The 22,613-nt window shown below is 39.7% G+C and overlaps 1 protein-coding gene across 4 annotated transcripts in view; it reads right to left on the bottom strand.

Moving 5' to 3' along the window:
- The window catches only part of CORIN (corin, serine peptidase), a 254,697-nt gene that overhangs the window by 216,118 nt on the left and 15,966 nt on the right, over positions 1-22,613 (bottom strand). For all 4 annotated transcript variants that reach the window (XM_036853182.1, XM_036853179.1, XM_036853181.1 and 1 more), the window contains exon 2: positions 3,025-3,169. In XM_036853182.1, the coding sequence (XP_036709077.1) occupies positions 3,025-3,169 (145 nt within the window). The remainder of the gene's footprint in view (positions 1-3,024; positions 3,170-22,613) is intronic.

The raw sequence follows: 22,613 nt of genomic DNA, 5'->3' as shown, positions 1-22,613 counted from the left end.
ACAATTCTGTGAAATGAATAAGAATTATATTCCCCATCTCACAGAGAAGGTAAAGCATGTGACCAAAAGTCACACATCTAGTAAATGGAAGAGTAAGATGCTAAACCCAGACCTCCTAGTGTTGAGTTATAAATTCTTTCTTCTAGGTCACATGGCCCTTCAGTATTAGACTATAACTGAAGAAACAAAAACCGAGGTATAATATTGTACCTTTCTTACTCTTCATTTTTCCTTTCAATTTCCTTCAAAAACCTGAATCTTCATTTTAGAGTCCAAACTAAACTAAATTAAACTAAACGAAACCTTTGTAGCTCCAGCTTCAGTTTAAGGGGTTGAGGAGAGAAACGATTTGCTATTGCTCTTTTCTACAGCTTGCTGCTGAAATAATTATTCAGAAAGTCCAACTCTCTTATCTTCAGAAATCTCTGCCATCTTGACTTTACGCATGCCAGAAGCCCAGAGACAAAATTAGAAACGCATAGTGCATCTGTGTTTGTTAGCATAAGGTTTTATCATCTTTTCCTAATCAATAAACCTCTCACTATTATCTCTTTGCCTTTTGAAGCAAGAGCTCCTGTTATTTGTACGCAAGTGGCATTCCAGCATCCCTTAGCAACCCTTACAGACCCAGAAATAACTACAAAACTTTGAAAGAGCACGGATTATATACGCAAACCAAACAGAACATTCTTAAAAGCAAGCAGAATCTAATGAGGTTTTTTAAACAAAGGTATAAAATGATTTTATTGCTCATTAAAACAACAAACATCTCAGTTATAAAACAGGAAATGTTTATTTGGGCAGATATTACTTAATATATCTATATCAAATCATCTGGTGCAGAACCTATGAAAAGAATGCTTTTGAAGACAGTGTTTGGAAAACATCCACTTTCTAAAGGTTACCTACATATAAGCCAAAATAGCACTAAGAAATGGTTACAAATTGGTTCACTTCCTAATCTCATATAAGTGATAAAAGAAAAATCCACCCCTAGGTATAAGCCCAAGATAAATGAAAACATATGTCCGCACAAAAACTTGAATGTGAAGGTTCAGAGCAACATTATTCGTAATAGCCAAAAGATGGAAACAACTAAAATGTCCATCAATTGATAAATGGATTTTTTTAATGTGGTAAATCCATACAATGGAGTATTATTTGGCCATAAGGAATGAAGTACTGATAGATACTAAAACATGGATGAACCCTGAAAATATTATGTGGAGTGAAAGAAGCCAGTCACAAAAACCACATATGGTCATATGAAATGTCCAGAATAGGGGAATCTATAGAAACACAAAGTACATTAGTGGTTGCTTAGGGCTGGGGCATAGGGGAGATAGAAAGATGGGAGGGTGACAGATAGCTAAAAGGGAATAGAGTTTCTTCTTGAGGTAATGAAAATGTTCCAAAATTGACTGTGGTGATGGTTGAACTTACCTGTGAATATATTAAAAATTATTGAATTACACATTTTAAATGGGTGAATGGTACGGTGTGTAAATTAAATTTCAATAAAGTGATAAAAAATGTTTAAATTTAATATATAAACAAACAAATAAACCCAATTAAAGCACTGTTTTAATAGCACCCTGCCTCTGCTCAGAGGCCTCTAAGCTGTGAAGCACTTAAAAATGGGTTTTAAACTTATATTAGCATTCCACCCTGAGATGGAAAGGAAATATTCTTCACAGTGTGTGAGCCATTCCACACAGTGTTCTGAGAATGAGACTGTTAAAAATGACAGGGGTATGACTGAGGGAGCTTCTCCCAGACAGACCCTCCCAGACGTAACAACTATAAACTCTGGACAAAACACAAAAAAGCAACGACCCGACGGTGCTGGAAAGGAAACAAAAGCAGGCCAAGTCTGGAGGGGAGGGGAGTCCTGGAAGAAGAGAGGGGCAGAGGTGAGTTTCAGGGTTTTGTCCTGCCTTTAGCCCGAGAGCAGGCCAGAGCTGGCACCACGCGGGGCAGGGCGATTGAAACCCCAAGAGAAAACCTGCAGACTTCCTGGGCCGAGGCATTTTCTGTCCTCTTCTTACTTGTCACCCTGTGACCTCTGACCATCTCTCTGCCTTTGGCTTCTGTGAAACCCAGCATTTCCCGGTTCCTTTCCTTCTTCTCCAGCAACACTTCCGGTATCTCTTGATGCGTCCTCTTTCCTTGTCTCCCCTAAACACCGGCATCCTCCAGGGCTTTGCCCCCAGCTTTTAATCAGTGCCCTTTCCCCTCACAGTTCGTCTCCTCCCGCTGCTTCCACTGAGACTCCCACATTCATAACTGCACTCAGGCTCCCTTCTCAGCTTCCCTTCTGGATAGTTCCAGCTTCAGACTAGTAACAATGGGGTGGGAGTTAAATTCTAATGTCAGCACAGAAGCCAAAAATCACACAGACTCACAATTTCCCTTGAAATTCCCTTAGGAAGGTAAGGTGTTGGACTCTTACAGTCCTCCATTTCTTGGCCCAGCTTGCACTGCGGAATTTGCTCACCATAAATGAACTTAAACTATGATTCCACTGTTACTTAGTTGTTCCAAAAGCATCTCCAACTTAACATGTCCTAACTGAACTTCCAGCCTGCCCTCCATCTACCTGCATCCCTCTCCTCCGCCTTTACTTCCTACTTTAACAGATGGCACCAAAGTCAACCTGGTTGCCCAAGCTAGAAATCCGAGGGTCAACCCTGACTTCTCTTTCTCCCTCATGCCAAAATCCAATCTGTCTTGATTTCCGTTGATTTTAGTGCACCAAATGCTTTAATCTAAGCCCTCATCATCTTTTACTTAGACAATAGCCAGTCGCCAAATTGTCTCCCTGCCTTCATTTCTTTATGCCTCCAGTCCCCTATAGTGTATCCAGGTCTTTTGTCTTTTGAAAACACAAATACAATCAGATTTCTCCCCGCTGGGAAAGATCCTCCAATGGTAAACCACCACCCAGAGCAGTAGAAAAAGCTCTTATAAATCATGCTAATTTTAATTTTAACTTCATTTATCTTTAATAATGGCATCACTTACCAACAAAGGAGAGCAGGATCACCAGGAGGACAATGAGAGCACAGATACACGGAATCAGGACCAGCAACAGGAAACGAAGAATATTCACAGTCGCCAGCTTCTGAGAGCAGCCATCACCCATGGTATCATCATCAGCTCCCAAGACCTAAAGTAGGAGAGGAAAATGAAACATGGTTTTAATATTACAAAGCAACTCAGTACATGGTATGACATTTTAGAGTACAGCTATCCATTTAGAGAAGCAGCATTCCTAAGAGATTTTCCTCCGTGTATTTCAGGGCATGAAATGAGGTTAGTCACCAAATCACACTAATAAATGAACAAATAACTACAAATCACATTCAGGGAAGAGCAAATCATCTATTTCTGAAATGTTTTTCAGGAGTATATGAACCTATAACGATATTCCATCTTGATTTTTTTTTTAATGTATCTGCTAATTTGGTATTATTCCAAAGGGCTGTTCTTACCATGGCAAGAACTCACCTTGACCTAGAACTCTAAGCAAAGAGTGCCTAATACAGTGATAAAATACTGGTGAGTAGTTGTGGACAGGGCATTATCCAGACTTCATTCTTGTTTTGCTCATTAGTCCTAACCCAAATCTGCATGAATCTGGATAAAATAAGTTTTTAACCATTAATAATTCAGCAAGATTGAATATTACTGACCATGTATTTAGTGGCAAGTTGAACAGTGAAAAAGAGCCTGTTCTGTTGGCCACTGACAGGATGCCCTCCACTGCCCACACTGCCCCTGCAGCCCACCCATTTGTGAGAGAATGATGAGATGCAACGGAGATGGTTCAACAAGATAAAGTTCTTGTCTTCATATTCTTTAAATTTTGCTTAGCTCAATCTCTTGCCAGAAACAATGTCTGGAAATTCATTTATTGCAACTGGCTTAGGGGAGTGATTTTTTTCAACAGAGATGGAATTAAAAGTGATTTGAGTCACTATGAGCAGCTCTTCTGATCCCGTTAATGAAGATGTTTCTCATGGCTCTCTCTTGGACTTCGGACTCTCCTTGCCTTTTCTTCTCTGAGCTTGAACCACAACCTTGGTGTACCCAGCTCTGGAATCTCTTGAGTCCTGAACTTCCTTTCAAGTTAGATCATACATTTCTGATGCCTAGTGCAAAGCATCATCTCTTCTCAACATGTCCAAAACCAAACTAACCTCCTTCTTTATCCATTACCTTCAAACTAGTTCTCCTGACTTCCACATTTGTGCTAAAACAAACTCCACTATTCCCATAACCTCAAGACTCCAGACTTTTCCATTAACCCCCCATGCTATTCATTACCAAGTTTTGTTGGTTCTTCCTCTGTAAGAAAAATCTAATTTTTATAATTGAATGACCTTTGAGAAAGAGCTTTATCATAATCAAGAAGTTGTCCTAACCGATGATCCTGCATTTGATCCTTTCTGGTATATAACCAGTACCTGATAATTTCCCACGGATAAAAAGGCAACTTTGATGAGTTCTTCTGAATTGCAAAGCATATGTGATTCTCCATTTCTGCTTTATTCCTCCTACATCAAAATGAGTTCTGGTTCACTAACACATATTGCAAGCAGTGTTCACTACATACACTGATGGGATAACACCCTCTGTAATTTTAAGAATTCTCCAAGGGAGACATTATTTGAAAGAACGTATGCTGTTAGCTTAAGAATGGTTTGATTTCCTAGATTAATGTCTTTACTGACCCATTCCCTTTGAACCTGGTTTAATCAACCAGCCAACATGAGTTAATTCAGAGTTAATTTACAGTTAAGTGGCAGGAGGAGGTCATGGAAAGGACGCGACCTACCAGTTGAACCATGAGCTAGACTCAGGCAATCAGAGGCCCCTCACCCCCTCTTCTGTCCTTGGAATGTACGTTACGCCCACTGTTCCCACAGCCAAAGCCATTTTCAAGGACACAGCCTTGAGAGAGCAATGCGCTGTTGAGACCATCTGGATGGTATACATGACTGCATTCCGTTATGTCTTCTATATAAACTCTTAAGATTCTGGCAGGCGTGGAGATCTAATCACCTTGCAGCTGTCCAAGACATACCTTGCATTTAAGTTCCCTTGCTTATTAAAACTGCCATCTACCAATCTGGAGTGATCTGCCTCTTTCTTCAGTCTCTCCTTGCCTTCTGTATATGAGGGTCAGTTTCAGATTTCACCCAATGTGATCTAACACATTGATGCAATATAATATAAGATCTGCTATAGCACATTGATTATAACACCAGCATTGGGTGGGTGGTACCCTCTGAGGCTTGGATATAACATTTACCTGTAAAAAGCCAGTGTGGGGCTTCCCTGGTGGCGCAGTGGTTAAGAATCCTCCTGCCAATGCAGGGGACACAGGTTCAAGCCCTGGCCTGGGAAGATCCCACGTGCCGTGGAGCAACTAAGCCAGCGAGCCACAACTACTGAGCCCGAGTGCCACAACTACTGAAGCCCGTGCACCGCAATGAAGAGTAGGCCCTGCTTGCCACAACTCGAGAAGCCTGAGTGCAGCAACGAAGACCCAATGCAGCCAAAAGTAAATAAAATAAATAAATTTAAGGCCACACATAGATAAGGAAGTAAGGGCCATAGACCAAACGACAGGTCTAATGGTGACCCAGGACAAACCACAGAGAACCGGTGTGGAGTCCAAAAGAGCCCCAGATGTAGTTCAGGAACCAAGAGGTCTTTCACGATCAAACACAGCCCTAAAAAAAAAAAAAAAAAAAAGCCAGTGTGGAACTACAGCTCAACAGAAACAGTAGTAGAACTGACTTATTTACTTCATTTACTCAACAGGTAGTTATTGAACACCTACTAATTATAATAAGCATAGTGATGGATATAATAATGATTTAAGACCAACTGTCCCTCCAAAGCTCACAGTCTTGTAGGACAGATAAGATATGTACATAAATAACTATATTTCGAGGTAGCAAAAGATAAGCACCATGAGATTTATAGGAATTCAAAAGATAGGAATACGATTTCTTGCTGGAGGATCAGTTAAGACATTGTAGAGAACCAGCAGTTGAACTAGCCATGATTCTGAGAAAAGTATCCCTGAAAAGCCCTGTTACAGCTTAAAAGAGTGGTAAAATACATCCAGAGAGGTAAGGAGTTATGAACTTTCTTTGGCTTCCACAACAATGGAAAAGCTTTCTTGGTTAAGGTGGGTGGTCACAGGAGCATTATAGGGATAATCTTCTTGGGTGGCAAATGCACAGTGGCCTCAGTGCTATGTGGAATCCTGTGTCCAAATGCATCTCATTTAGCATTCATAAGTGAAGAATCAGTAGGGAAAGTGCTAGAGGCTCATTTCAATACCTTATATATCAACAAGTATTTGACCTCCAGAAACCATATTCATGATTAGTGCAAATGCTTTTCTCCAATAACTAGGAAATTGATTCCTTTTATGAAGGGGAGAAGAGGAAGAAATACTTACAAGAAATTCAGAACTAAGAAATACTTAGAAGAAATCTCAGCACTTTCCTCAAGTGCGTAACTTTTCTCTTGCACTCAAGTCCACTTAAGACTATTGCTATAAATGCTGCATTATTCAGAGGCCCTTTGAGGTTCCTCTGAATATAATGCAACCCTCAGACTTTACTGTTGGGTGAATAATGCCAGATGAGATAAACTGCTAGGACAATTCCTAAGCTTCATTTCAGTGGACTCAACAACCCTCTCTCCAGAAGGTACCCTCTTCCAGAATCTACCCTCCACATACTTGAAACCGTAAGCTAAGCACAGGCACAAGCATTCCATGGTGCAGGCAGGGAGCAATGCATCTTGTTGACCTGCACATATTTCAAATATGTAGTTCTCATGTTTTATTAATCCTGTTGGTGAAAACTCATTTCTTGTGTCTTAAGAACTACATTTATTTTTAAACGTGTCATGTTGGCTTATGTAACATATATGGATACAATCTACCTGACTGGGACATCTCCTTGAGTCATTGGTTCCATTGTGAGACCTTCTCATCTGTCTCTTTTACATTCTTTATTATGCTTGCCTCCTGGCTTAGTGATTCAACTTTTTTTCACAACAGCCGTTCTCTCTCTCGTTTTTAAATATATAGTTGGTTTACAATGTTGTATTAGGTTCAGATGAACAGCACAGTGACTCAGTTATACACACACACACATATATATATATATATATATTCTTTTTCAGATTCTTTTCCATTATAGGTTATTATAGAATACTGAGTAGAGTTCCCAGTGCTATACAGTAGGTCCTTGTTGGTTATCTATTTTATATATAGTAGTATGCATATATTAGTGTGTAATCCCAAACTCCTAATTTATCCCTCTCCCTCTTCCCCTTTAGTAATCATACGTTTGTTTTCTATGTCTGTGAGTCTATTTCTGTTTTGTAAATAAGTTCATTTGTATCATTTTTTTAGATTCCACATATGAGCAATATCATATGCTATTTGTCTTTGTCTGGCTTACTTCACTTAGCATGATAATCTCTAGGTCCATCCATGTTGCTGCAAATGGCATTATTTCATTCTTTTTTATGGCTGAGTAATATTCCATTGTGTGTGTGTGTGTGTGTGTGTGTGTGTGTGTGTGTGAGACATCTCCTTTATCCATTCATCATGACAGCCATTCTCTGAGTCTTTCAGGACCTACTGTCCATTGATCCCTCTATCTTCTCCCACTCTATCAACTCTCTCCTTTCTTCATTTCCCTATATATCTTCTTTAAAATCTTTGGACCATTATTTCAATGATACTCTTGCTAATGCCCTGAACCCCCTTACCCTTATGGATTTTCTTCTCACCTATCTCATAAAAGCCAACATGAGATGAATCCAACGATCTTCTCTCTCTGTATCTACACTTGGACAGTTGAATGTGGCTGTAAAAAGTCACGCAACAGGACTACTTGATTGCTAATTTAAAGTCTTTTCTATTCTCCTCAAACTATCTTTTCCCACTCTTCTGCCCTCACTTTCAGAGGAGGATCCACCCCTATTCCCACCCTACAGAGAGAATAAAAACCATCAAATGGGAATTGCCTCACCTACCTAAATTTCAGCACACACACCTGCTCATTTATAGACCTTTCTCTCCTGTAGAGATGCTATTTAAGACTCTTCCTATTCAAGACTAATCCTTCCACATTTGCTACAGACTTCATCTCCTCCTCTCTTCTCAGGAATTTGCCATCTTAATTCTCCATTGAATTATATATCCGATCTCGATTTACCTCTTTCCCCCTCCCCCCCCTCTCTTCCCCTCCCTCTATCTCCTATATCACTGCCATCAGCTTTTTACTATGTTAAGGTCTCTCCTGGTTATTTTTTAATCCCTTCTCAAGCCTATATCCCACTTCAAGCACAGTCCTATCTCTCTCCTTCTTTCTCATCCAAAATGATCTCACAGTTCTGAATATTTATTGTCCAAGTTTCCTCACTTACCGCCTACTCTTGTGACCACTACAGTTTGGCATCCACTTCTGTCACTGCACCAAAAGGGCCTTTGCTACGGTCACCATTGACCTCCATGTTGCTCTACTGAAATTATATTTTTCAGCCATCTTTGTAATGACATCTCAGTATCATTTGACAGATCAAATTCTCAGTTAGCCACTCCCATCTTCTTCAAGCACTTTCTTCCTTTGACTTCTCTTTCTGCTCCCTCACTGGTCACTCCTTCTCTTTCTACAAACTTTTTTCTCCCATCTGCTTTCTCCAGGCAATGCCACCCACACAAATAGCATCAATTGACTTACATCTTTAAATAGCAAGCATAGACTTTTCCTCTGCACTCCAGATCTTTGTATCCAACTGGCCATTTGACATCTCCCCAGTGGATGCTGCAAAAGTACCTCAAACCCCACATGTCTGGTCAAATAAATAATCTCCATCCCCACATCTAGTAATCTCCCATGGTTCCCTATCTCAGGAAGAGATAATTGAGCACCCATTGTGTGTCAGGCACTGTTTGGACACCTGGATACAACCCTCTGCAAAGCAAAACTCTCCAGCCTCATGGATTCAACATCTGACTAACAACGGCCATCACATCTCACCTGGAATCCTGCAAATGCCTCCCCCTGTCTGGTTTACCTCCAATTATTCTTGCACTCCCTAATTTGTTCTCCACACTATAGCCAGAGTGAGAAAGAGGCTGTGTATCATGGAATTACAGAAAAAGGAAACATGAAAAATGATCCCCAAACTGAACTCATTCAGGAGATTCAGAGCCTGGAACCAGAGCTGATTATGAGAACCATGTACCCAGTGGATTGGCAGAGACTTGGGGAGGGCTTTGGACACCCACAGGGGTATAGGGGGTTTCAAGTCCATTTTATGAGGATTTCAAAGGTCAAGAAGACCATAGCTAATATTTCAGGTACATTCGTCTTTATCCTGTCCTACCTTCCTGCAGCTTTTTTTACTTCATTAACACATGGTACATTCTTGGGAATACTTCCACAGCTGCAAATGGCAGAAACTGCTTGTGAACAAGGAGATTCCTGCCCATGGATCCCTCAGATGGAAGAATCCCTCCCAAGGCCGGGGCCAGGACTCACCAAAGAGCCAATGAACCAGAAATATCTGACTGGGGATATTAGAGATGGAAATAGCTGCTAACAACCAGGTTAGGACAAAGCAGATGTTTGGCCCAGAAGGAAGCAAGTGCCTTCTTAGGGACAACAGCCTTGCCGCCCTCCATAGCCCCCCTCATTCCGAGTGGGGTAAGTGACTGAGAACTCTACACACTGCTCTCACTCTGATTGCTGGGTTATGTAAGAACTATTTTCCAATCAGGTGGACCTGCCTGCATGATAAATTTTGCATTTTAAATATAGAGAGCGGGGGTCAGCAAACTACAGCCCATGCACTGCCTGTTTTTATCCCTAAAGTTTTATTGGCAGACAGTCCTGTTCATTCATGCAGATATTGTTATAGCTGCTTTCCTGCTACAGCAACAGCACTGAGTAATTGCAACAGAGCCATGTGGCCCACAAGGCCTAAAATATTTACTATCTGGCCCTTTCCAGAAAAAGTTTGCCAACACCTGATAGAGAGTATCACTGTATACCTGCATGCATGGATATTTTAAATTCTACAAATTTAATATGATAACAAAATCAAATTATAAATTCTCTTAAGAATTTATCACGTTATCTCTTACTAGGGCCCTTAGTGAAGCCTGATGTAATTGTACAGGTGGCAAACTGACAGATAAAACTGCCTAATTATTGCTGTTAACCCAATACATGGTTACTCCACAAAAGGTTCAAAGATAAAATTAATCTTCAAAATTGAAAAAATTATCCAGACTTTTAATATATTACATTAGAAGAAGAAAGGAAAGCATGAGTTTCAGGGGTATTCAAACTGAAATAGGACTGCAACATGCATTATAAACTATAAGAACCAACAAACACTCATAAGATTATAAAGCTAGAAAGTACAAATTTATTCCTGCTTCTGTAAAAACATAATCATAGCATAAGTAATACTAATTCAGTTGTATCTCTCTATATGTGTGCAAATATTACCCTTTTCTCATCAGTGTATGCCCAGCACCTAGAACACCATCAGGAATGGATTAATATCTGTGAATAAATAAATGAATTCAATCACCTAAACAAAAATTGCTCTGTACATAATTATGTAAATAACTCCTTTTTTTTCTTTAATGACACATGCCTTACAGAGTTTATTCTTGAATTTTCTAAAAATACTTGGAGGAGAAAATGTATTTGGTAAAATAGTAAAAATATTTCCTTTCAGGGAAAATATACTAAAAATTAATAACATCAGTTTTTACTGGAACTATTTATTAGTACAACTCCATGCTCAAATTTCCTATTATGAACTTTGAAGTCAGTTAGAAAATGTTGTGTTTCAGAAAGAAAATTGTCATGAATTTTATTACAGAAAAATTTTTTCAACACCACCTATGTTAAGAACATGAAACTACATTAACCCCATAAATCAGAGATCCCCAGACATTCTGGGTTCACAGCACCATCAGTGTCTAGGTAATTTTTTCAGTGGTCCTAGGCCAAAAGAAATGCCTAACAGTTCCATTTATTTATTAGCCTGGTCCAACAATTTTATAAGTACTTATATCCTAAAACTTAGTAGCCATTTGAAAAAATACTACACATAAGTTAAAATTTTTAAATATTGGGTCGGTCAAAAAGTTCATTCTGGTTTTTCCATAACATCTTAAGGAAAAACCAGAACAAACTTTTTGGCCAATCCAATATTTTTATGTCATTCTTAAATAACCACAATTACTTACACTAATGGGGCATGTGCATCTGTTGGGCACTGCACAACACCTCAAACCTCAGAATCAGACTAGAAACCACCACCACTCATTGCCTGTTCCACGTGGATTTTTGCCTGGTATGACTTTCTACACAGCAACCACCAAGAACCCAGCTTTATGAAGACAGGATGACATCAAAAGGAATATAGCACAATCTAATGTTGAAACTGTGAACTACCTCAAGCTAGTATTTCATTCGGTAACCAACAGATGTCAAGTATCACTAGATTTCCCTCAAAAATTGAAAATAACCAGCAGCCTCTGTGAGTCACTGCAGTGTCTTGGGGTACTTCAGCAGAGTTTGGAAATCATGGTTCTAGACTATCTATTTCTCCCACATCCATCTGCTTAAATCCAAATCCTTAAAGAAGTAACTCATATTTCATCTCATTCAGGAAGCCTTCCTTGACTACCCAGACAGAAGTAATCTCTCTGAGGCAGACTCCCAGCACCTATTCTTTCCTTTGATCTTAGAAACAGAACCCTAAATTTTAGAATAAAGACAGCACTTAGAATTAAGACAGCAATTCCCAGTCTCTTTTGGAGCTGTGTGAGGCCATGGGACCACGTTCTTGACCATGGGATGAACTTGCAAATGGTAAATATGACTTCCAGGAAATATTCTCCAAGACTGGAGTATTGTCCCTCCTCTTTCCTGCTGGCTGGAATATAGATATAATAGCTGATGATCAAGCAACTATCTTGGACCCAGAGATGAAAGCTGTAGGCAGAGGATGGCTGAGTAGCAAGAAAGAACGAACCAGGATCCCTGATGGATTTGTGAAGTTGCCCTATCAGCCCTAAACTGCTTACTTTCAGGCTACATTTATAGGGGAAAAGAATAAGTTATTTCTTGTTATATCACTTTCAATCTGAATATTCTATCACTTGCAGCTGAAGCATTTTAACTGGACTATGGCCTTTATCACCCTCTACTTTGGATCATGGTCATTATGTACACACTAAAATTACTAAACTATAATCTCAGGAGGTAAAGATCCATGTTTAATTCACTCAACAAATAGCCCAGACCATTATTTTTATCCCTTTTTATTTTAGTTCCTGGTATATAGTAGGATCAGAATACATGTATATTGTCTCAATTAAATAAATGACTCACAACTAAAGGCCAGTAAAATTTCCCAAGAAAAGTTTTAGGTTTTTGATATACTTACTTTTGATGGAAGGGAGGGAAAAAACTATTACAAGTTCTCTTTAAACATCATACATACATCTAGGCTTTTCATGCTCAGTAATGTAACCATCAAGTTTGTTTACTCACTGCAGCCACAGTGGATGATCTCCTGTTAATAAGAAGCTCGGTGCCTTTTATATGTCGTCAATCAGGATAAGTTCCGAATAAAAATTTACAACTTCATAAATTACAAATTAGCAATTTTCAAGTACAAATCACTAGTGTGATAGCCAAAATGTTTTCAAACGGGGACTAATAGGAAGCAAACAATACAAAGTAAGGTTGGTGGAAACACAGGCAATCACTTCCCAGTCCCCTTAGAGACCCCACATTCTCCACCTACTTCAACAATCTCCTAACTGGTTTCCCCATATCCTCACTTGTCCACTTTCAAACTCCACACTGTAGCCCAAGTGATCTTTTCAAGATGCTCATTGGGATGTGTCACCTCCCTGCTTAAAACCTTCCAGAGACTTGAGAGACAAAGACCAACTTCCCTAACGTGGTATTGAAGACAATGCTTCTCAAATTTCAATGTGCACGTGAATCGTGTGGGGAGAATCTGATCCAATAGGTGTGGGATGGGGCTTGAGATTCTGCATTCCTTACCAGCTCCCAGCTGATGCTGATGCTGGTGGTGTGAGGACCATACTTGGAGTAGCAGGATCTGGAGACCCTCTAGGTGTGCCCCATCTACACCAGGCTCATTGCACACCACTCACGCCCACCCTCCTCTCTCCACACCGGCCACCTGGCTCTTCCCAGTTCCCATAATCACTCTCTGCCTGGATTGGCCTCCGCCCAGCCCCCACCTGCCGGAGTCACTCAGGATTCACCCTTAAACATCAACTCATGACCCATGACTAGTTCAGTCTCTCGGCCCTTTATCCCAGTTATGATTTACATGTATTTGTATGATCATTAGATTATGTTGGTTATTCCTGTTAGGCTGTAGGCTCCATGAGGTCAGGGACCATGTTGGGTTTTGCTTCTCATTGTAACCCCAGTATTTTATTTTATTTTATTATTATTTTTTTAACCCCAGTATTTTAAAAGGGCCTGGCTTGTAGTAGGCACTCCAGAAAAATATTAAAATAATAAATAAACTCTTCTACTATGCCCTCCCATAGTCAGAAGAGTCTTAGAAATACAAGGAATTGAATGCTTCTCCATGTGTGAATAATTATTACAGTCATAATAATAATAGTAACAATAACAATATGGCCAAACACCCGCTGAGCATTTCGCATGATCCAGGCACTCCTCTAAATGCGTTATATATGGAAATGCTCACAACAGCTGTACTAAGTGGTTGCTATTACCATACCCATTTACAGAAGAGGAATTTGAGGCTCTTTGTGAGTAATTTAATTAAAATAATTCAAGCTAATGAACAAAAAAGGCAGAATCTAAAGCGATTCCCTTCTCTGAAACTCAGCAGGTGACTAGCGATCCCATGGTTTTTAATTTGGCTTGAATTCTAGACCATAGCTTTCAGAGCTTCCTGGAACACACCATCTATTCTCCAGCTCTGTCTACAAAGATAGACTAAGCTTTCCCCCACTGAGCCATGCAGGGCTGACCCCGGATGACCCCAAACCTATGAAGGACCAGATCTCACAGCGTAGTCATTGTGGAGCTTTTGATCCTCCTTCCAAGTCAGACATGGCCTAATGGGGGATGACGACTCACTGCAGCTCGACAATGGGAGCCACGTCTTAGAAATGGCCTCTCTGTGGTTTTTATTAATTTCTTTCTAGAGCTCACTTTTCAACATTATCTTAAAAACCTTCACCTAATTATCTAATAAAACCTTAATTACCTGGAATCTTTAATTACAGAAGTTTTCTACTCTATCTTTCGGAGACGTGGAAAATGATAAGAAAATAAGCAAATTATCAAGAATTTATAAAATACTGCCAGAGAATGAAATGGAATTCCAGAAAATGTGGACTCTTCGACAACTTCTATAGCTTAGAATATTTTGCCCTGAGAGTCACATGCAAGTATTGGCCCTAATCATCAGTTTTCAAAGATTTGCTTAGTACACTGTAAGACAGTGTAGGAAAACTCATTTTCAACAGTAAAGATTGAAATAGAAAGGAGGTCCAAGTTTTTATTTAATAACATCAAAAATCTAATTAACAACAACAACAAAAACTCCTACTCCTTGACCATTCCAAAGTTTTGGTAAACATATGCCATTTTGGCCTACAGGAGCTCTGTAAGTTATAATATTCACCTAATGATACCATGTACAAAGAGATTAACATCAGCTTACTACTTTTAAGGTACAGCATCAGACATAAGAGATATATTGATATTTTTATTTCAAATAGGATATGTTTAAATTACAACCAAAGATCAGGCAGACTTTAAGTAGTATATAAACTGGTTCTGATCAACAGAGTATTTTGAAATGCGAAGGGTAATTCTACCTTTATAATGTGACGCTATACTATCGATTTTCTGAAATACCAAAATGATTATATTCTTAAATACAATTATGAAATTATGTAGACTTGGGTAATACAGGATGGTTAGGTAACACTTAAGTCTGTGACCCTCAGGGGCACAAATATTACTACTACCCAAAGGTTGTCCAAATCCATGTGTCAGTCTCGTGGATTTAGTAAAATTCTATTCATTGCTTTGAAGTTTATGATATGATCAAGTCAAAATACCAAAATACTCTTAATGAGAGTGCATATTTTAATGGATGGGATTGTATGCAAAATGATGGCAAAATTCAGTGACCATCTGTCGTACCACAAAAGATTCGCTTACAGTGTTAAAAACAATTAAGAAAGATCCATCCAAAATCAACATTATGTATTGGCTTGAGGCTCACTGAGCACTCTAGTTCTTTAGGCAGGAAGGCAGTGAACTGCAAATGCCCTCGCACTTTGCTGTTTCCACAATGCAACAGCCTGCCTTGAGGACAAGGTCACTCCAGCTGGTGTGGCCTGAACAGGACACCGAAACTCCCTCTAAGCTCTGCGGAGATGTTACACTGTCACGTATTAATATCCGTACATTCCAGAAAAAAGGCAGACACTAAGACTCCACTGGCTGATAGGTAATCCGCTTGGAACATTGTCCTGCACACAGCACACAACCATCAGTCCAAAATGTGATCTGAATTGTTGTTTCAGTATTAGAGATGGAGCTTCTCCAACCCACCTCCATTCTCTGTCCACTGAGGAAAAACGAGCTAATGTTACCCCTTTATTTAAGAAGGGAACAATCTGCCACTGTTAGATGCTTTCCTCTCTGTTCTCAATAAACTGTGAAACCACTCCTTACATGGATTGAGAGTAGATTTATTGAGTAAGAGATCAGTGATTTAGCTACTTCTCAAACCAGGCATCTGTCAGTTCTCGCTCATCCTAGCTCCCACTCTACCAAGAAGCAAAATGCCTCCAAAATCATCCATGAGTAAATTATGCCAATCCCAAATGTCTTTTGTTGTGATGTTTGTTTTTAATGTCCCAAGAGGCATGAAGAACAAGCATCTGGTTTTCAGTACGTCTTTTCATCCCATTTTCCGGCATTTAATTGAAGCATACAAAGTTCAAATAACTCATGCACTCTTTCAAAATGAAATTACTCAATTCACAGCAGAACACATGTCTCTGCAAGCCAATCCTGCCCACATTTTCTCCTTTGAAAATTAACGTAGTAACAACAGCATCAGACAGTCTTCCCTCAAGATTCCTATCCACACATCCCAGAATTGTTGTTCAATACGGAGACTAAGTACCGACAAAATATTTTTCCTGTCAAGAAGACCTGGTAATAATAGTCCAATATCCAGGCAGCATATCAATTCGGCATTTGTTTTGAGGGTAGTATTGTTTAGTCGAAGTCTGAAACATGAGAGAAAAGACTGGAATGTATCAGAAGCAGTTTCTACAATATTGTCTGCACTACTGAAAATCCAGGGGACCTTACAAAGTTATCACCCGGTACTAACCATATCTTCATATCTGCAAATAAGGGATAAAAAATAAATGCCTTGCTCCAACCACAAATATTCCAACGATAAAATGAAATTGGCCAAGCAAAAGTAAGAAAAATATGATCATAACAATGCTTCTTTCAACTTCAGAAAGTTATAAGAGTCTCTATCTCTCTTGAACACACAGCATGGAATTTGCTCAATTCAGTCTCCCTGGAGGAAAGTTACAATCTTTGTTCAAATGAGGAGATGTCTTCAAAGGCAACAGGAGAACCTTTTAAGGTAAACCCCATTTTCTTCAGAGACAGGTGGGAGGGTCACATTCCTGTGACAGTTACTGAAGATGATCTTGGAAAGAAACAGCAGGCAACTCCCCACCTAGACAAAGTAGATAAATAAGACCCTATGTCCTTTTCTGAGATGACTTTGCCCCCAATCTCAAATATGTCAATGTTATCATTTTACAGCAGACACAAATCTTGAAGCAATAAAAGATTCCTTTTAAGACAGATACAATAACAGAACTCTTTCTTCATATATTGGAGAGTCTTAAAGGTCCTTTTCTTCAGTATGTTTTTTGGGAAACAATGGAGACTACAGGGGGGAAAAAAGAAGGGTTGGGTTCTCCATCCCCCAGGAAATTAAATATTTAACATTTACTCATTAAAATGTTTTGAATTTCACATCCTGATTATAAGTCGCCTCGTTTCTAAGGAAGCTGTAGCATAATCCAGAGGAGGCTCACAGATTTCCAGAGGAAGCTAAACCTATTTTTCATGTAGCACTAAGGAAGCTGTTGAATTTGTGCACATCAGAGACCTAATTGACTCACTGATCCAGTAATGATGGAAATGTTGTGACTTTTAAAAATTGAAACAGATTGGCAGAGTAGAGAACTGAAACACTGACTTTCTACAGCTGAAAACAATCAGGGAATGCATACAAGACAAAATGGATTTTATGCTCTACAACAATTCATTTCAGGCATTTCAATGCAAAGTAAAACATAAACAGATGTTGAAAACAGTTAACCTACTGAACCTACCTGCTGAAAGGAATCCTGCAGTAAAAAAAAAAAAAAAAGTACAAGTAAGGATTTTATGTGTTAGATGGAGCAGCAATTTCTTTCCGAATACCTGGAGCAAAAGGATAGATTCCAAACTTAACATTCATCACACGTTTTGCTGTATTTAACGAATATTCTAGTTGGAAGACACAGGGACAGTCTGTGTTGAGGTTTCCATTACAAAACATGTCTATGTTTCATGTTAGGAATCTCAGTAGTTTGGTTTATTCCACTCATGCTTACTGAGCACCTATTCTGTGCACAGCTGGGCTATAGGGATAGAAAGATGGGAAAGACAGTCCTTGCCCACTGGGAGTTAACAGCTTACTTCCACCATATACGACCTCATGGGTAACTTCAACACCCTGTGACAGGACAGTAACAGAGGTATGCAGAAAGGACTACAAGTCAACCACGGGGCAGAGGGAAGCAGGGCATGCTCAGTCCACATTGTTACATCCCAAAAGAAACATAAATTTTGACTTCTGCACCAAGATAAAACAATAGTATTTCTTGTGCATTCATTCCCATGGGTCTCAAAGCATGTGTATGTTGGTTGAAGGAGGAGGGAGGCTAAAGGGAAGCAACGTCACTGACATTTGGAGCAGGACAGTTTTTCACTGATAGGACCCTCTCCCATACTGCAGGACCTTTGCTACACCTAAGGCCAGCAGTAACTGTCCCCATGCCCAGGCACTCTGACCAACAATAGGTCCTCTGTTATTTCCACATGTCCCTGAGGGTAGGACCTTTCTTGCTGAGAAGCACCCGGGCCATTCAGCAAGCACCTATTGAACACAGACTGCACCGTCATCTCTAAGCTCCGGATGCAAGACACAGTCCTAAGTCAGCAAACTGTTCCTATGTTCTATAGGTATGAACTTACATTAGGTCTTTAAGTGAAGACTGAGAGTGTATGCCTTGTCTTCACAAAAAAGATGGTACATTTTTTGAGATCAAACATTATGTCTTTTAAAAACTATAATTCAAAAAGATACATGCACCCCTATGTTCATAGCTGCACTATTCACAATAGCCAAGACATGGAAACAACCTAAATGTCAGATGAATGGATAAAGAAGATGTGGTACATATATATAATGGAAAACTACTCAGCCATAAAAAAGAATGAAATAATGCCATTTGTAGCAACATGGATGGACCTAGATATTATCATACTAAGTGAAGTGAGTCAAAAAGAGAAAGACAAATACGATATGATATCACTTATATGTGGAACCTAAAATATGGCACAAACGAACTTATCAATGAAACAGAAACAGACCCACTCACATAGAGAACAGACTTGTGGTTGCCAAGGGGGAGGGGGAGGGGGTGGGGGATGGAGTGGGAGTTTGGCAAACTATTACATATAGAATGGATAAACAACAAGGTCTTACCGTGTAGCACAGGGAACTATATTCAATATCCTGGGGTAAACCGTAATGGAAAAGAAAGAATGTATACATGTGTATAACTGAATCACTTTGCTGAACAGCAGAAATTAACACAACATTGTAAATCAACTATACTTCAATAAAATAAATTTTTTAAAAAACTGTGCCTTTTAATTGTGACTATCACCCTACCTGGCACGTAAAAGAACACAGAGTTTTAACATCAATATCAATCAATCAACATCAAAGAGGCATAAGTTCATTAGGTCTTTCAAAACCTAACACCTACTACATTGAACCAGGAATCTTGAGGAAGAATAAGGAGTGGTATTTGGGGAGAAAAATATATACATGGAGTGATTATTTCCTGGGCAGGCAGGACATGGGGCTTTAAGCTTTTGTGGACCTGTACCAAGCGTGGCCCATGTAGATTTTTGACTTTGGGCAATCTCTGTGGCCTCTGCCCCAAACTACAGATGTGTTGCTTGGCCCAGTGATTCAGGTAAGGCTGAGGTACCAAACTTTTGTAGTTCCTGGAGGTGAGCAGAACAAAATGTGCTGCCTGGAAACTACAAAACAGCTGAGATCCATGAGCTCTCCAGGAGTAGATGTGAACTAGTTTTGATTATTTGTGCCATCTTAGAAAAGGTATTGAAGAAAGGCTGCCCCAAATTCCATGCCCCATTATGTTGTTATAAATTGTACTCAGGCCGACGGAAAGAAATCAGCAAGTGGAGGTGTCAACACCTCAGATGCATGGGGCTTGTTCACAGGTGTTGGTGGTCCTCCACCACATGGTCCCAATTAGCTCTAAATTTGTTAATTAAATAACCTCTGAGGCTGGTTCTAGATTTTAGAGACCTAATTCATGGATTCGGTCAGAGAAACGTGGTTGGTTTTGCTACAAAACAAACAAAAAAGAATGCAAGCCTTTATCTTTGTGTACTCCATCTTCTTGGAGTGAAGTAAGAACACAACTCAACAAAACTTCTGCAAATGCAAAGCTAAAAAAGCAATTCAAAAGGCCTGTGCAATTGAATGTTCTGTCTTTACAGAAGTGGTTTAACTCAGGAAGTCAAAGGCGATGTGGAATGGTTTGAAAAACACAACAGTCTTATCTTCAGACCAACAAATTGATGAATCTGAAGAAAGAGACAGAGTTCCTTAAGAGAAAGGCTGAGCTTTGAGCTGATAGGCTGAGCAGATAGTAAGGAGAAAATGTGACTCTGAAGGTCTAGACAGGTATAGAAAGGCAAAGAGTCATACCCAGGTCTAATACTTTTAGACTATTAGAAAGGGGAGATGTTCTTGGCAGTTACTAGATGATAATGTATGGGGGGAACCCAAAGAAACCAAACAGAGGAGGAAGGGCAAGCTCTCAAAGAATACATGAACTGACTGCCCCCAAGGGGGCAAGGACCAGAGAAATTACTGAAAGCTTCTTAAAGCTTCAGATAGATAGACGGTTCATTACAAAAATAATTAGGGAACCATGCCTTCAAGACTGGACAGCTATATTAAGCAGCTATTGAAAATCTAGATATATTGGACAGGGTAAGATCTGGAAAAGATGAACTGTGTTAAAAGGGAGCTGGGCAGTCCGTAACAGATTGAATCCAAGCCTAGGTTAGATGAAGACCTGATAGAAGAACACCTTTTAGATAGAAATTAACCAACTCAGGAAGATAATGGCAGACAGGTTATTTGAACATAGAAGGTTTTGGTAGACCCAGGATCCACTGATTTCATATTTCTGGCTATGGGAGCCCTTGCAGAGGAAGATTAGATGAGTCAGTTAGAAAAAAAAGTGATGGCCAGAATGCAAAGAGGAACTAAAAGCAAGCTCAGCAAGAAGTACTGGACCTACATGAAATCCAAATGGAAAATAACCAAACTCAGAAACGGGTTGAAGCCTTTCAAACTCAGCGAGGTGTCCCTAGAGGAGGAGGGAACAAACAGAGACAAAAACAGCCTAGAAAAGAAAATACCTTTATAATTAGTAATATAGACTCTAGTATGAGGAAACAACCATTCCTAGCAAGGGAGGGACGAGGAGGGAATCAGAGTCCTCAAAAAATGTGAAAGATGATAGGAGAGGAGAAATGATTCCATCAGCCTTCCCCAGTGAAGAGTTTCACAAGGTCCTGATCCAGAAGCACATTGTATGTTATCTGTGGACACTGAATACCCACAGTTGAGCATGTTCTCTTTCATCAGATCCCACCAGCCTCTAATTCATCATTCTGGCCTGCTTTCCTGCCCTTAGCATCTGTGAGACACGAAGGAAAACTAAGATAACCCCGCCCCCTTTGGTTTAGCCAGTTCTAAGTTTTCTATAACTTATAACCAATAGAGTCCTATTAAATATAGAATACCTCCCAATAATTTTATACACAGTCCAGGAGATTCCAACTGCCAATACCACCCCAAGGCCAGGAAGGTAGTCTCTCTCGCTTAGGATGCTTTCTGGGTATCTACAAAGTACAAAAGTGGAGCCAAGAGTGTGGGCTCCTAGCAAGTGTCACTTCCCTCCCCTCCTGACATGTTCTCTTTTCCAAATCTAACCACCTGTGGTTTCTTCAACTATTGTTTAGGCCAATTTAACTATATAGCTGCATTCACAAGAGAGAGAGAAATCTTTAGGGGCAAGAAAAGGCAGGGAAACTGAAATCCAGAGCAGGAAGTGTGAAAATTGACACTGAGAGTCCTGGCAATTAGGGGTGAGGGGAGGAACAGGTTACTGGACCCCAAAATAGGCCCAATTAGCGTGGGTCTTGGGTTTCGATGCCAAGGAAGGAACCTGAGAAAAAGTCTAGGCTGAGAGTTGGAGCTGAGATCCTTGAATCAAGCCAGGGTGCTCAGAGGACCACATTCTCAGTGACAGGGGGATTAGAAAAAGTTCCTCTTAAATAGCCCAAGGAAAGGACTAAGAAATGTATCTGTAAAAGTGAAAAAAATTAAAAGCTCTTATGAAAAATAAAAAATTCCAAGCCTGCCTCATGAGCAGGCCTGGGCACCAAATTTATACTATAGTCAAGGTGTAGAATTCTCCAGCTGTGAAACTAATATAAAACTAAATCCCAGACTGGTGATTCCACTAGGTGCCTCTCAGAAGCAAACCAAACCACTCTGCATATCTGTATAGCCCTTCCCCACCCCCCAAATGAGCTCACAATTAAAAAAATTAACAACACATGAGAAGATGATCTGCCAAGTTGTGCTAAGGGGTGAAGGTAGAGAAATGGGCGAGCAAATAGTTCCCGTCCTCATGGAACACACAATTTACCAGAGAAGAAACCGAGTAAATAGCTATACAAATGTTCACTTAGTTCCAACTGCGGTAAGTGCTATATAGAGTAAGCACCAGGTGAAGAATTGGGGGTAATGCAAAAAATGAACATCCAAAACCCACTTCTGCCTTTTTTTGTTAAAACTTAACATGTTCTTTGCAAATGACATGACTGATAAGGGGTTACTATCCAAAATATATAAACAGCTCATATAGCTCAACATCAAAAAAACAAACAACCCGATTAAAAAATGAGCAGAAGACCTGAATAGACAAATTTCTAAAGAGGACATGCAGATAGCCAAGAGGCACATGAAAAGATGCTCCACATCGTTGATCATCAGGGAAATGCAAATCAAAA

Source organism: Balaenoptera musculus, chromosome 5, assembly GCF_009873245.2.
Source record: "Balaenoptera musculus isolate JJ_BM4_2016_0621 chromosome 5, mBalMus1.pri.v3, whole genome shotgun sequence".
NCBI lineage: Eukaryota > Metazoa > Chordata > Mammalia > Artiodactyla > Balaenopteridae > Balaenoptera > Balaenoptera musculus.
This window is presented reverse-complemented; position numbering and strand designations above follow the sequence as displayed.